The 14,654-nt window shown below is 36.8% G+C and overlaps 1 protein-coding gene across 3 annotated transcripts in view; it reads right to left on the bottom strand.

Annotated features, from left to right (window-relative positions):
- Positions 1-14,654, bottom strand: part of MSH3 (mutS homolog 3) — a 57,240-nt gene that overhangs the window by 24,292 nt on the left and 18,294 nt on the right. For all 3 annotated transcript variants that reach the window (XR_015696671.1, XM_087715678.1, XM_087715679.1), the window contains exons 9-14: positions 14,243-14,355; positions 13,580-13,694; positions 11,840-11,924; positions 9,936-10,045; positions 911-1,043; positions 222-409 (exon numbers count right to left, since the gene is read on the bottom strand). Coding sequence is in view for 2 of the 3 variants with exons in the window: in XM_087715678.1 (XP_087571804.1) it covers positions 222-409; positions 911-1,043; positions 9,936-10,045; positions 11,840-11,924; positions 13,580-13,694; positions 14,243-14,355 (744 nt within the window). In the remaining variant the exon portion in view is untranslated. The remainder of the gene's footprint in view (positions 1-221; positions 410-910; positions 1,044-9,935; positions 10,046-11,839; positions 11,925-13,579; positions 13,695-14,242; positions 14,356-14,654) is intronic.

The following is a 14,654-nucleotide window of genomic DNA, read 5'->3' as shown; positions in this document are numbered from 1 at the left end:
TGGGAATTAACTATGGGAAAAATTAATGTAGCATATTACTTAATAATATTTTTAATAAAAAGTATCTATTGTCTATGTTAGATCATGTCTATGTATGAATGAATTGCATTACAAACAATGGTGAAGAGAACCAAACTTTTGTTACAATCACTACTTGGTTAAAAAAGATAGTCACTGCATCGTACCTACATAGTAACAAATTATATGCTTATTTTACTTACTTTGCTGCTTCTTCATTAAGTTTACTTAAATATTTTTTTGTTGAGCTAAGCAATTCAGGAATTTCCAAAAGGCTTTTATGCAGCAAGGATGCCCGTACTTGAACTTGTATAGCTGGAACTAGTGCTTTGACTGCTGTTTCCAAGTTAGAGAGTGTGTTTACTACTAAGTAGAATTCTTGAACAGAACACTGAAAATATAAACAAATATCAATTAAAATTATTGGTCTTGAGGTTACGTCTTGCAAAACTAACAAATGAAGTTCTTTAAGATGGCAAAAAAGTATGTTGTATCAGTTCTAATACTCTTATTACATAAACAAAGTTTGCTTTATTCTCTCCTTAATTTTGGACATATACTGAAATATATGCCTCCTGATTTCAATTGTTATGGTAGGAAAAGAATTGACTTTGTTATTAAATATTTAAAACTGAAGTAATTTTTTAAAAAATAAGTTGTAATGCTAAATACCAATACATAGCTTAAAAATAGTTAATGAATTTTAAGAAGCTAGCATACCAGGAATATAAGAAACACGAACAGTTTTAAGAGTTTAAAAGTGCCATTGTTAAAAGCTTAGATATTTCCAATTATTTTCTGCCTTACAATGTATAAAACACATTTCAGGAAAAGTTGCCTGCATTTAAATATAATAGCAATGTGGTTTTTTTTAAATTATCTGTAGTCTTACCTTTTTATGATAAATGCTACAGATTCCTCTCTCAATATCTGGAACCTTATGCAATAGAGACATGATTTGACCAAGAACACTTGATTCTGAGAAGAGAATCTCAGACACTGCATCAAGTCGGGAATTAATTTCACTGTAAAATAGAGGATAAATTAGATAAATAAAATCTCACTCCTTTTCTGCATTTTAAATAATTACTCCAAACAGGAATAATAATCTATGGATATATAATAACATGCCTGGAAGAAACAGTTTATCTTATTTTGATGCTAAAAAGATAATACAAAATTAATCAAACTACCTCTGCAAGAAATACCGTAAATGAAATGTCACAGTTCTCTCTGTGTCCAAGATGCACTTTGATCTGGCCACTTAGTCTTGTATATCACAAACCTCCTCAAAATCATTAAGTGTTTGCTGTTATTACCAAACAAGCACGCTTTGAATTTTTTGCTAGGAAAAAACTGCAAACCAAGAGGCTCCCAAGGAGAGGAAGCAAACCTGCTTTGTTTCTATCGCTGTTGGTAGCAACTAGGTTGGTTCTCAACTCTGTTATTCATTTTCTTTTCCCAACCAAAATATTTCAAAATTTGTCACTTTACACATTAATGGAAAAATCCTACTGACATCTACTAAAAATCTCTTCTTCCCATGCCTCAATCTTGTCTCATTATTTCTATTTGTGAAGAGAAATATGGTTTCTCAAAGGGTTAAGTCTACATTAAGAGGTTTGTGGCTCCTATTACTTCTGCTGTCACCACTTTCAACCTCATAGCTGCCTGCACCAGTCAGCTAATTAGCACAAACACTAAAAGTTGTTTCCTTAACTTGGCTGGGAGATGAACCTATCTCTATCCAAACTTACAATTTGTAAATCAACTTGGTTTCATAAAAGTCATTACTGTTCATTTTTATCAGTAATTCATTATATACAGTAGTTATTGGCAGAAACATGCAGATTTCATTATGTAATTTACAATATAGTCCAGTCTGAATTAAGAGTGTGATAACATATTATGACAGAGTCTAAAGGCTCTGATCCTTTGCTGTAAGGTTAATCTGCACTTTAATCATTTTCACATATGGCTATGATACAGAGTTCCAATAATCTAACACCAACATGGCAAACACTGTGCCCCCACTAATCCTCAGTATTAAAAAGAGAGAGTAAGAAAAAAAGGGTCAATAGGCACAATCTGATATCAAGTGACCTATTTTTCTATCTCTCACAGAATCATGTTTTGAAATACTGTCCCAAGAATTATGCACTATAAAATCATAGAGGATTATCTTCAGCTTACTTAACAGAAAAAACATACCAATATAAAAGGCAGTTTTAAATGCTTTTTACTTCAGTTCTATGGTAGTTCTATGACAAATAGACTATCATAGATATTATCAGACATTAGCAATTCAAAATACATTATTTTTGTTTTATTTGGCATTATATTATACTGTTATAATTTATGTTTTAAAAAAATGCATTTAATATAAAATTGAATTATATAGAATTGTGATATTTAGTTTAAATTATCTATGCATTTCTTTATTCAACTGAATGCAATATTAGCCTGATTTCAAACTGTACACAGTGACAAAGTAAGACTAGGTACAAAAATATTAAATAATCACTGAATACAACAAATGCTATTAAAAATACATTTGTTAATAGTATTTTGTAAGTATTGATCTATGCAGAGATTTAAGAATAGTCAAATCAAGTTCTACATTTTTATGACAGACATAACAATTGGGGAATAAAATTGTTACTAAAAAGCTGAGCATGGTACTTCTCGGTGAAGGATTCAAACATTGCTAACAAAGGATAATGAATGTCTGTAAATGATGACAGAAGTCTACAGTTTTTGTAAAGAAATCTCACTCTAAAAATGGAGATAATGGTGGCAAACCAATGCAGCATGGATGGCTATTTGTATAACAAGCATGAGCGATACTAATTTCCCTCATTCCTAAATGTAGGAGTAAACTATTATTAAGAGTAATCTAGATTTTGCCAGAAACTAAATTTGCATATCAATTTGTATAGTAATATTTATAAGTTACCCATAAGGCTCCCCTCGTCCGGGACTTGATTGTAGACGAGGGGGCAGACCTGGCATGTATTACTGAAACATGGCTGGGCACGGAGGGAGGAGTCCCCCTCGTAGAGCTGTGCCCAGACGGGTTTCAGGTGCTTCATCAGCCGAGAGCCCAGGGAAGGGGTGGCGGTGTGGCTATTGTAGTCCGGGAGTCTTTAGCTCCTCGTAGGCTCCCTGCTCCGGAGCTTGTCGGGTGTGAGTCCCTGCTAGTGAAGTTGGACCTCAAGGGTCAAGCGGGTTTGCTGCTAACGTACCTGCCTCCCAACTGCGTTGCAGCGGCCCTCCCTGCGCTCCTCGAGTCAATAGCCGAGCTAGCAATTGAGTTCCCTAGACTAATGGTTCTGGGGGACTTCAATTTGCCTTCGCTCGGTGAACACTCGGATGGAGCGCAGGAGTTCATGGCCTCCATGACAGCCATGGGCCTGACCCAGGTAATTCGAGGCCCTACCCACTTGGCGGGACATACACTCGACCTCGTATTCCTCTCGGAGCAGTGGAGTTATGATCTTGGTCTGAGGGGAAATGAGATCACTCCCCTGTCGTGGTCAGACCACTACCTACTGAGGCTAGACTTCCGGAGGCCAAACCCCCACCGTAGGGAGGAGGAACCGACCAGGTGGTTCCGCCCCAAGCGACTGATGGACCCTGTTAGGTTCCAGACGGAGCTTGGGGTCATTCCAGATGCTCTCGCCCACAGTTCGGCGGAGACTATTGCTGCGGCCTGGCACTCGGCGGCATCAGAGTCTCTAGACCGAATTGCGCCACTACGGCCCCTCCGGGTCAGCGGCTCGCGGAGGCCCCCTTGGTTCACCGAGGAGCTCCGCGAGATAAAGCGCCGGAGGAGACGCCTAGAGCACCGGTGGAGATCCGACAGGTCCGTATCGAACCGAGCACTGTTGACAGCTTGCACCAAGGAGTATATTTGGGCATTGAGAACCGCCAAAAGATCACACATTGCCTCCTTGGTAGCGTCCGCCGAGTCTCGCCCAGCCGCCCTGTTCAGGATAACCCGCTCCCTCCTAAATAGGAGGGAGACGGGGAACCCCCTGCAGGGTAAGGCTGAGGAATATAGTCAGTTCTTGGCGGACAAAATTGCTCGGTTTCGATCGGAACTGGACTCCACCCCTGCAGATCCAGCCGGGACACAGGGGAATAACTTGGTAGACCATCTCTGGGTTGAGTTTCAGGATGTTGCCTCTGGGGATGTGGACAAGGCTATGCGAGCTGTGAGTTCCTCCACCTGCATACTGGACCCGTGTCCCTCTTGGTTGACTGCCAACAGCAGAGAGGTGACACGAGGCTGGATCCAGGCGGTTGTTACCGCCTCTCTTCGGGAGGGACACCTCCCCACCGCGCTTAAGGCGGCGGTGGTGAGGCCCCTCCTGAAGAAACCATCTTTGGATCCAGCAGTTCTTAACAACTATCGTCCAGTCTCCAACCTCCCCTTTCTGGGGAAGGTTGTGGAGAAGGTGGTGGCCTTACAGCTACAGCGTACCTTGGAGGAAGCTAACTACCTTGACCCCTTCCAGTCTGGCTTCAGGCCCGGTTACAGCACTGAAACCGCTTTGGTCGCATTGACCGATGATCTCTGGAGAGCCAGAGATGGAGGCTATGCGTCCATCCTGGTTCTCCTCGACCTCTCAGCGGCTTTCGATACCATCGACCATGGTATCCTTCTGCGACGACTGCGGGAGGTGGGGGTGGGCGGCACTGTTTTACAGTGGTTCTCCTCCTACCTCTCGGACAGGTCGCAGTCGGTGTTGGTGGGGAGGGAGAGATCGTCCCCGAGGCCCCTAACCTATGGGGTGCCGCAGGGCTCGGTTCTGTCCCCCCTGCTATTTAACATATACATGAAACCGCTGGGCGAGATCATTCGGAGGCACGGGATTAAGTACCATCAATATGCGGACGATACGCAGTTGTATCTGTCCGCCCCGTGCCAACTCAATGAAGCGGTGGACGTGATGAACCGGGGCCTTGAGGCTGTTAAAGACTGGATGAGAGCTAACAAACTGGTACTCAACCCGGAAAAGACCGAGTGGCTGTTGTGTTTTCCTCCCAAAAATTTGGTCAACGTGCCACCAATCAGGCTGGGGGGGCAAAATTTATACCCCTCAGACAGGGTCCGCAACTTGGGAGTCCTCCTGGATCCACAGCTGAGTTTTGACCATCACTTGTCGGCTGTGACCAGGGGGGCATTTGCCCAGGTTCGCCTGGTGCGCCAGTTGCGGCCCTACCTGGACCGGGAGGCTCTCACAACATTCACTCGAGCCCTTGTGATCTCTAGGCTGGAATACTGCAATGTGCTCTACATGGGGCTGCCCTTGAAGAGCATTCGGCGACTTCAGCTAGTTCAGAACGCGGCCGCGCGAGTGATCGTGGGCGCACCACGGTTCGCCCATATAACATCAATCCTCCGTGAGCTGCGCTGGCTACCTGTTGATCGTCGGGTGCACTTCAAGGTCTTACTTACCACCTATAAAGCGCTCCATGGTAGTGGATCTGACTATTTGAGAGACCGCCTTCTGCCAATTACCTCCCTGCGTCCCATCAGATCGCACAGAGTAGGCCTCCTCCGTATTCCATCCGCCAGTCAGTGCCGACTGGCGACTACGCGGAGGAGAGCCTTCTCAGTTGCAGCTCCGACATTATGGAACAACCTCCCCGTGGAGATCCGTACCCTCGCCACAGTCCAGGCCTTCCGCACAGCCCTCAAGACCTGGCTATCCCGTCAGGCCTGGGGATAGGATTACTCTCACCCCGCCCGAATGTTGAGTGAATGTTGTGTTTTATGGATAATTTTCTTTTATTCACGATTTTTTTTCTTTTTAAGTCTTGTCTTGCACTCCCTTCCCCTGATTGTTGTGAGCCGCCCTGAGTCCCCTCAGGGAAAAGGGCGGCATACAAATACTCAATAAATACAAATACAAATACAAATACAAATAAGTATTTATATAATTGAACAAATTTCTTCTGTTATATTACAGAAGATAAGACATTCCATATAAAATAGGGTGGTTTTAAATAAATGATATTCTCAGTTCATAAATGTTTAAGCAAAACAAATCCTACTTGATTGATGAGTAATATTGTGGATGAGAAAAATGCATATAAGAAAATGACGAATGCAAAGAGGATAATAGTAAAATGTTACTTAAACTATATAGAGAAGTGAGGCTATAAAGGAGATAGTCAAAGAGAACAAGGAATGGTTAAGATTAAAGGAAGAAAGCAAATACAGTATTATTTTGATGGAAATAATTGGTTTTTAAGAAGTCAATAAAAGGGCAAAATGAAGTACTCATGGAGATGGAATGGAATTAAAAATATGTAGGAGGAAAAATTAGTGAGGGCCAAGAAAAAAAACTAAGTTCCTACATATTTCATATTCCTGACTAGGGCAAAATAACTCAGCATTCTGGTACTTATCCTTAGAGAAATAGCCAGCTCTTCATAGTTGGGGCTGACACAGATGTATAGAATGCTGAATTTCTGTATTCTTAGTGTCTGCTTATAAATTATGTCCTTTTTTTCCATTCCATTGATTAATCTACTCAAGCCAGGTCTTTTAAATTTCTATTGGCTGCTATTCAGAGAATGTGGGAACTCTGATATGAAGTCTCACATAGTTTTGAAGATGATTGGGTCTCTACTTTTCCCTTTTATGAATATTGGAACTATGCTCCCTTTTCTCCAATGTCCTGATATCTTATCAGTTCTCTATAAGTTTTGAAAGATTAGACTCAGTTGTTCTAGATCCCTTGTCAGCTCTTTCAACAATCGAGAATTAATTTGCATATCCCTGGAGTGGTGGTTTTCTTAAAACTTACATAATAAAAATTCTTCATAAAAATAATTTATATAATATGTGTGTATGTGCGTATTCACATGTATATATGTATATAACATATATATATAATTTTATTAAGATTTTTTATTATAATAGTAATATAATGTAAATTAAACTTTAAAAAAAGAGAATAGAGGCAGAAAGAGTTCCTCTCTTTTAACCATCTCACTAAAATTCTGACAATTCTATGAGGTTACTAACATGTTTTCTATTACTACCACGCAATCTCTTTCTAGAATTAGTTTTTATGAAATAACATTTTTTCAGAGCTGATGAACACCACTAGTGAAAATATTCATGAATGCATTTAGGATGATTATGTGTAAAATGCAGATCTAACTCTAGCCAGATAAATGACAATCAAGGACTTTTGTTATGCATGAATAAAGTGCAATTTCAGCAACATGTGCCAAGAAAATGAGTAAGCCAATGAAAAAAGATGAATTATTAAATGCTTGCTTCACTTATGTATTGATTCAAATACAATAGAAGATATAACAGAATAGTAAGATGTGCTGATACTTAGATGGCTTTATGAGTTCTAATTAACTATAACTTAAATATAACTTTTACAGAGGGCCATGTTTCTGACCACTTTGAAATGTAACACTGCACTTAAATAAACAATTTTGTAGCATTTTCTACAATAAAATAAATATTTATTTATTTATTTTATTCTACAATAAAATAAATAAATAAATAATAAAACTTTATATATGAATCCTTACCCATTGAAGATCTGTAAAGAACCATTAGCATCTCTTGAGGAATGTATAAATAATTAGACCATAACAACCATAAATTTTCTAGGGAGTTGAATCCTGAGTCCTAAATGTTCTTCTGTTTTTTATATCAGTGGCCTTATACAACAAGGGATCTGATTGCATGTCTGTTTTTTTATCCAATTTATATCCACTACAAACAAAAAGACTCTTGGCAGGTCACCTTCCAGGACACTTCCATGTTCTTTTTATAAAAACAATCTTCTAATCATGCTTTCCTCTCCTAGTTTTGCATTCCTATACTGCTAGATTCATTCAGTCCTATCCTATAATGCAGTTATATTGTTTGAGCAATTTAATAAATTACCTAAAATAGAATTTCATTGTTCCCACATCATTTTTATTACAATAGATTACATGACTTTATTAAATTCCCTAAATACAGTACAACAGACTAGCCAAATGCATTTTGTGTTTTACACTTTTTCTGAAAGACAACAAAACACTTACGGTACATAAAGCTTTTGCATAACTATGAAAATCTTTTCTGAACTAGTTCACATTAGTGAAACAATGCACCTGGGGTATTTTTAATATGGATCTTCAGATCTTTGTTCTAGAACAGCAACATCTGCCTATGCAACAGAGTCAAGCAGGATAGGCTCTCTCATCATTCAGTAATGCCAGTTGTAGGGTCACGGAAGCCAGCCTTCTTTTTTGCTCTCCCTCTTAAAACTTGCCCTGGACATTCATGTTGCACCTTCCCCATTGGCATTCAGAAATCTATTGACGTGGATGCTCAAACAAGCCCAGAGGGATGGATGGCAGGTGAATAAGATGCTTATTCCTCAAAAATGGTTTTAACTGAGCGAGGGGTTGCAACTATTTCTAGGTTCTTATATTGTGAATGTATGATTTTTGACTATATTTTATTTTGTATATCTCCAAATAACAAAGGGAGAATTGTTTGCTATTCAGAATGAATCTGATTAGAGCAACCCCAAAGCCTGATTAATTGATTAGATGGATCAGACAGATAGATAAAAATACAAAAATATAACATATTGTAAATAAGCATTCTGTGAAGAACAGTTTGAATACAGAGTTTTTTTTCATAACTTGTAGTGACAGCAAGACTACAACCATATTTTCGTCCAATGTATATTGGATTACCAGCCATGCTGGATGGAGAATTCTGGGAGTTGAAGTCCACAAGCCTTAAAATTCCCAAGTTTGGACACCCCTGATTTAAAGGAACTGCATTTATTGGTGATTAAGTAATCTGTTTACAGAAGAGGTTCACCCATATGAAATTAAATTCAAAACTACGTATTATAAATTTTCATTATCTCTATTATGTTTTAGTATCATAGCTACCGCAGCTTTGCTTCTACATCAAAATATTTTATGATACTAATTGCTGATCTAAACTTCCTTACATTTCACTATAGAAAAATATTAAATCCTTGGTCTGGATAAACTCAGTCCAACACTGGATCAGCAACTGGTTCATTTCACATATACAACATATTGATATGTTGGCCTTTTTCCCTCTGTTAATAGCCCATTTACACATTTTCCTCAAATGTCTTTAAACTATTTTTCAAATTTTCAGCAAAATTACTACTGTATCTAGAAGAGGCTTTAGTCATAGATATTCCTCTTGGGAAAAGATGAGCCATCTAACATGGTTTCATAATGAAAAGCTGTTAGTAGAATGGTTCTGAACTACAATTATAGCACATTTAGCTGCAACCACAGTAATTCATCATAATGCTGGGAGAGGAAGCTGCATGAATACACACTGATTAGGGGGGAAAATCAGCTTTTCTGATATATCACTGTAGATAAATTGCTGACACGTCAGTATTTTACATAACATTCCATGTTTCAAGATTTAGCAATCAAATAGCGACAATGAGGAACTAAAGTCCTCCCTTTAGGGATCAGTTCATTCCAGTTTACATTCCATCAACCTGGAAGACATTAATGGAACTTTCTTTGAGGCAGCATAATGGCAATTTATTACAAAAATATTTTATGCAATTATCTGACTGCTACTGCCAAACTCTGTTATGAGTATAATATAAGCAATAAAAATAGTGAGAGTATCATTATATTTTTAAAGGAAATAAAACACACACACACACACACACACACAAACACACACTACACACACTACTGGACATTCTCTTTCTATTAAGAAACACTGAGCAACAAATTTGGTTTGAATGCCAAGACTTTTTTCTCTAAGTTTGTATTATTCAATTCATCTAGTTTCTTTATATAATGGTACTCAAAAGTTAAATATATTTGGGCTGATCCACATCAGTGATTTGTTTGATAACAAATACCTGGATTTCAAGAGAGGCTGTGTGACCCACTTCTTTAGTTTTCGTCGTCCAAATGGAGTTTTTGTATGATCCAAGATAAAGAAAAGACTGCCTTTGGTTTTCATATCAGTCTAAAATAATTATAGGCATTAAATTAATAAATTGGAGGATAAGTTCAATATAAAATATGAATCCAATAGAAAGCAACTCAAATTGTTAATTCTAGAAGAGTCAATGTAGAAATATTTTAGACATACAGTACCAAATACACAATATCAAAAATCATACAGTCCAAGTTAAACATATGCTTCCATTTTTTCTCCTTTTAGTTTCCTTAAAAATAGTTTACACTGGCAATACTAGTGATATTTTATATACTTAAAAGTATCAGCACTTAGTTCTGTTTCTGAGGTGAGGGGAGACTAGGAGTTATGTAATGAATCTTACAGGTCTAATTCAGTAATTCCACGGCACATCTCTATAGAATCATGATTTTTTCCAACTCTCTAGTCCAAGCCAACATAGACAGAGCTCCAAAGCCCAAGGAATGACGATACCACTGTTAAAATCAAAGCAGTGCTAGAAACCTCACTTTAGGAATTAATGTGCTCAGGACTTCAGAGTCAGTAATTGCTTCCAATCAATGCCAGCTGTGCTCAATGGAGGCCAGGCGTTTTAAATATATAAAAACTCTATCTAAATAAAGTAAAGCGCTGGAACATGTATGAATTCTGTCAGTCTCTGATAAACTACAGACTGTAGAGCTCAAAGTGCTGAACCTTGATTCTGACACTCAAATTTAACTATTTTACTGCCGATTCCACCATTCCACTTCTGCCGATTACCTCCCTTCGTCCCATCAGATCGCATAGAGTAGGCCTCCTCCAAATTCCATCCGCCAGTCAGTGCCAACTGGCGACTACGCGGAGGAGAGCCTTCTCAGTTGCAGCTCCGACGCTATGGAACAATCTCCCCGTGGAGATCCGCACCCTCACCACCGTCCAGGCCTTCCGCACAGCCCTCAAGATCTGGCTATCCCGTCAGGCCTGGGGATAAGATTTTACTCTCGCCCCTCCCGAATGTTGAATGAATGTTGGGTCTTTTATTGCTAATTATTTTTATTCACATTTTCTTTTTGTGTTTTGTCCTGCACTCCCCTCCCCTATTATTTTAAGCCGCCCTGAGTCCCCTTAGGGAAAAGGGCGGCCTATAAATGCTTAATAAAATGGAAAAAAAAATGAAATAAATCATGTATGCTTTCTGCATATGTCAAATCTGGCAACGCTCATACCTTACTACATGAAACCTAGAGAAAATTAGATGAAGGTAAAATCTTATGAAATGTTTTGTCCAAGTCTGTTTGTTACTCTAACCTCCTTAATTTGAACATGAATACTGGAGAATATTGGTGAAATTAATGTGATTTAACCCTCTCTGGTTGCATAGCCATTAAACTAATTCCTAATCCATTTTTTCCAATTCTTTCTAAATCTTTTCATTTCCAATCCACTTATTCATTTATTTTCTGATTCTTCCTCTATTTAGGCCTACATTTCATAATTTTAAAAAGTAAAAACATAATTACAGCTATTAATGTCTGGTTTCTAATTTTTAAATTTTACTTAATAGGTAATGAAAAATCTCTTTAGTCTTCAAATTCCTCTTCAGACTCTTGCCTCTTTGCTACCAGATATAAACTTGGATTTAATTACAGTCATTTCAGAAAAGTAACTCCACTGTGAATATCTTTTTTTTCTCAATAGCATTGTTTTTAAGAATTACCAGCTTCTAGGATGTAGCATTTGATTTAATTTTACTTAATTAAAAGGGAGGTAAAATGGATATATAGACCAAAAAGGACTGGAAAGAATAATGTAAAGTTTAAGTCACAAAGCACATAAATACATTAGGTAATTCTTCCTTACTTGATTCCGCAAGATTTCAAGATTCTTTAACGTAGCTCCATTTAGTGTCATATATTCATCTTCATTTGATAACTTCTTAAAATTACTTTAAAAAAAGCATCCATAGTAAAGATACAAAACAGTCACTGGCATTCTAAAAATAGCACAACTTTATACATTGCAAGAAAAAGACAAACTCAGAATAATAGTTATGAAAGAACATGTGATTCATTTTACTTAATACATTAACATTGCAATTTACATTAATACATATATTTTCATTAAAAAAATTAATTCTAATTTAAAATTCATTATAAATTTTAAAAAATTAGTGATGATATTGGCTTTCTTTACTTTTTAGGTAGATATCATGTTTCATGTCTCATTCATATATATTTCCATGATGCGCAGTGGTTAGAACGCAGTATTGCAGGCTACCTCTGCTCATAGCCAGAAGTTCACTCTTGACCAGCTCAAAGTTGACTCAGGCTTCATTCCTTCCGTGGTGGGTAAAATGAGGACCCAGATTGTTGGGAGCAATATACTGACATTTGTAAACAACTCAGAGTGCTGTAAGGCACTATGGAGAGATATATAAATCTAAGTGCTATTGCTATTGATTTTCATAGTAAATTTAAACAGCTTCGTAGATAAGTTAACTGAGCTAATTTATTTCATATGGGATTGAAGACAACTGATTTCTAATCAATTTTCTTCATGCTAGGCCAAAGACGCTGTGAATCTAAAATCAGAAATCAAGAATTAAAAGGCAAAGCTAGTAAACTTACAACTGAAGAGTAAAGGAAGAAGACTGCCCTGAGGACGTCTTAAGATTCTTCCAGAACTTAGAAATGTCTGGTTCACCAAAGGTATATTAACAGGAAGTCCTTTAATAATCAATAGTTTTTCCTGTTCTTGGGACTTTGGAAAATTGTCTAAATCAGGAGCTTTCATTCAGCTAAATTTGAAAATCTGAAATAATTAGAAGAAATTAAGTCTTTTTCATAGCTGCCTTAAGAAGAAACAACAAAAGAAAGATGAATTTAAGGTATTGCCAGCACATATGTCACTTGAATTCTGTACCATTAGAAGCAACAGATTCATCTGGCTATTTTTCAAAACTTATTTAAGTCTGTAGATCTTTTGTTTTCCTACCAAACTGTTTATTACCGTCTGCACAGTAAAATATCTTGTGCTTTTATTTCACTTCAGCAGATTGGCTGAACATTTATCCTATCACCTACTTAGTAATATTATTTTTAAGGTATCAATTCAGTGATACTTTTATTCCTCTATTATAATGTTGCTTTTGTTGTTGCTACTTCTTAATATGCTTTTTATCGTTGCTTTTTTCTGACATACTATTGGATTGAGAATGAAGATTTTAAATTGGGCGTATGAGTGCCTTTGAGTCATTCTTGACTACTGCCAACTAAACAGTCAAGTTCAAGCAGTTTTCTAGGCTGCGTTTTCAGAAATGATTTGTTAGTAACATTGTTGTCATGAATCTGTAACAATAATTTACAGATTGCACTGAAGGAGATATTGATATAGGTATATAGGTATACATTGTGTAGAACTAAATTGAATTGCTGATACCATTAGCTGGAAACATAGCTTTAAATTTTTTCTACTTCTCTAATAACTTCATGATAACTTGGATATCACAATTATAGTGCACTTATTTTGTGAAACAATATTTCCTGTAGTATGTAAATCAATGTAACAACGGTTTTAGTATCCAAAATTAAAACTATTTACCTGGGGTTGTAGAGTATCTTCTCTAAATTAAATTCTTTAAGGTACAAGATTACAGCAGCCAAGGAGCACAACACCGATTTATCGAACTTTAAAATCTGGGATAATGCTTGAGAACCTGGAAAAAGTAGCAGCTTGTAGTTCTCCAAAGTGGCATCTTAATAATTCCTGTCACAGAATTATTTTCTGGACTACCAAAGAGCTATGTTCCTACAAATTTACCTTTTCTTGGATTTTTATTGAACTCATTTATTTACTCACCATAAAATACTAAAAAAACAATTTATGTCAAATTGACTACTTAAAAACATTTCTTAAAAAAACAAACAGGACTTTGTTAAGAAACAAACAAGGATCAATATACTGTTCAAATTAATAGTGTAAAGTTGAATTTTTGAACTAACTTTATATTTTGGTTTAAGGCATTACTAACAGAATTCGTTTTTACCAGCTCAAAAGAATAGGAATTTTTTCTGCTACTAAAAAACACTGTTGTATGAAAAATAAATAATATGTAAGTACATATATTCATCTTAAAATATGACTTCATAAATATAAACAAATATTTTGTAAATTATGTCAAACTAACATGACACAAAGAAGTTTTATAAAATAATCAAATCACCACACAATTGCTAATCAAATAAATCTTTTCGGATTAGGTACCTGTGCCATCAAGTATTTGACTGCTATAGAAATCTGTAATCATCTTAAAAGCACTTCCATACTCAAAATGTTCATTTTTCATTCTTTCAATTCGTATTCTGTCATCTTGTAAACTGTAAAAAATAGACATTTTTAACTTTACCATGCTATTTATTACATACAGCTGAACAATAGCAAAAGCTCTCATACTTTATTTCAGCATTCACACAAATGACTATTTTTCCAAATGAAACTTTTAAAATCAAGTTGGTTTGAAAGGTGACCTTTCCTTAATGCATTTTGAAAGGATTCACTTTGTACAAATTCAATTCAAGGAAGATTTAGAGTTCTGAATTTGGACTTTAAATGTTACTCTCTTTTCTCTAGGTAAGTCCTGCAATATTTACATTTCTAACAAAATGACAGTAATTGT

The sequence above is a fragment of the Thamnophis sirtalis genome, unplaced genomic scaffold, assembly GCF_051295495.1.
Source record: "Thamnophis sirtalis isolate CommonGarterSnake01/CBP01778 unplaced genomic scaffold, rThaSir2_p1.2 scaffold_5, whole genome shotgun sequence".
In the NCBI taxonomy this organism is placed as follows: domain Eukaryota; kingdom Metazoa; phylum Chordata; class Lepidosauria; order Squamata; family Natricidae; genus Thamnophis; species Thamnophis sirtalis.
This window is presented reverse-complemented; position numbering and strand designations above follow the sequence as displayed.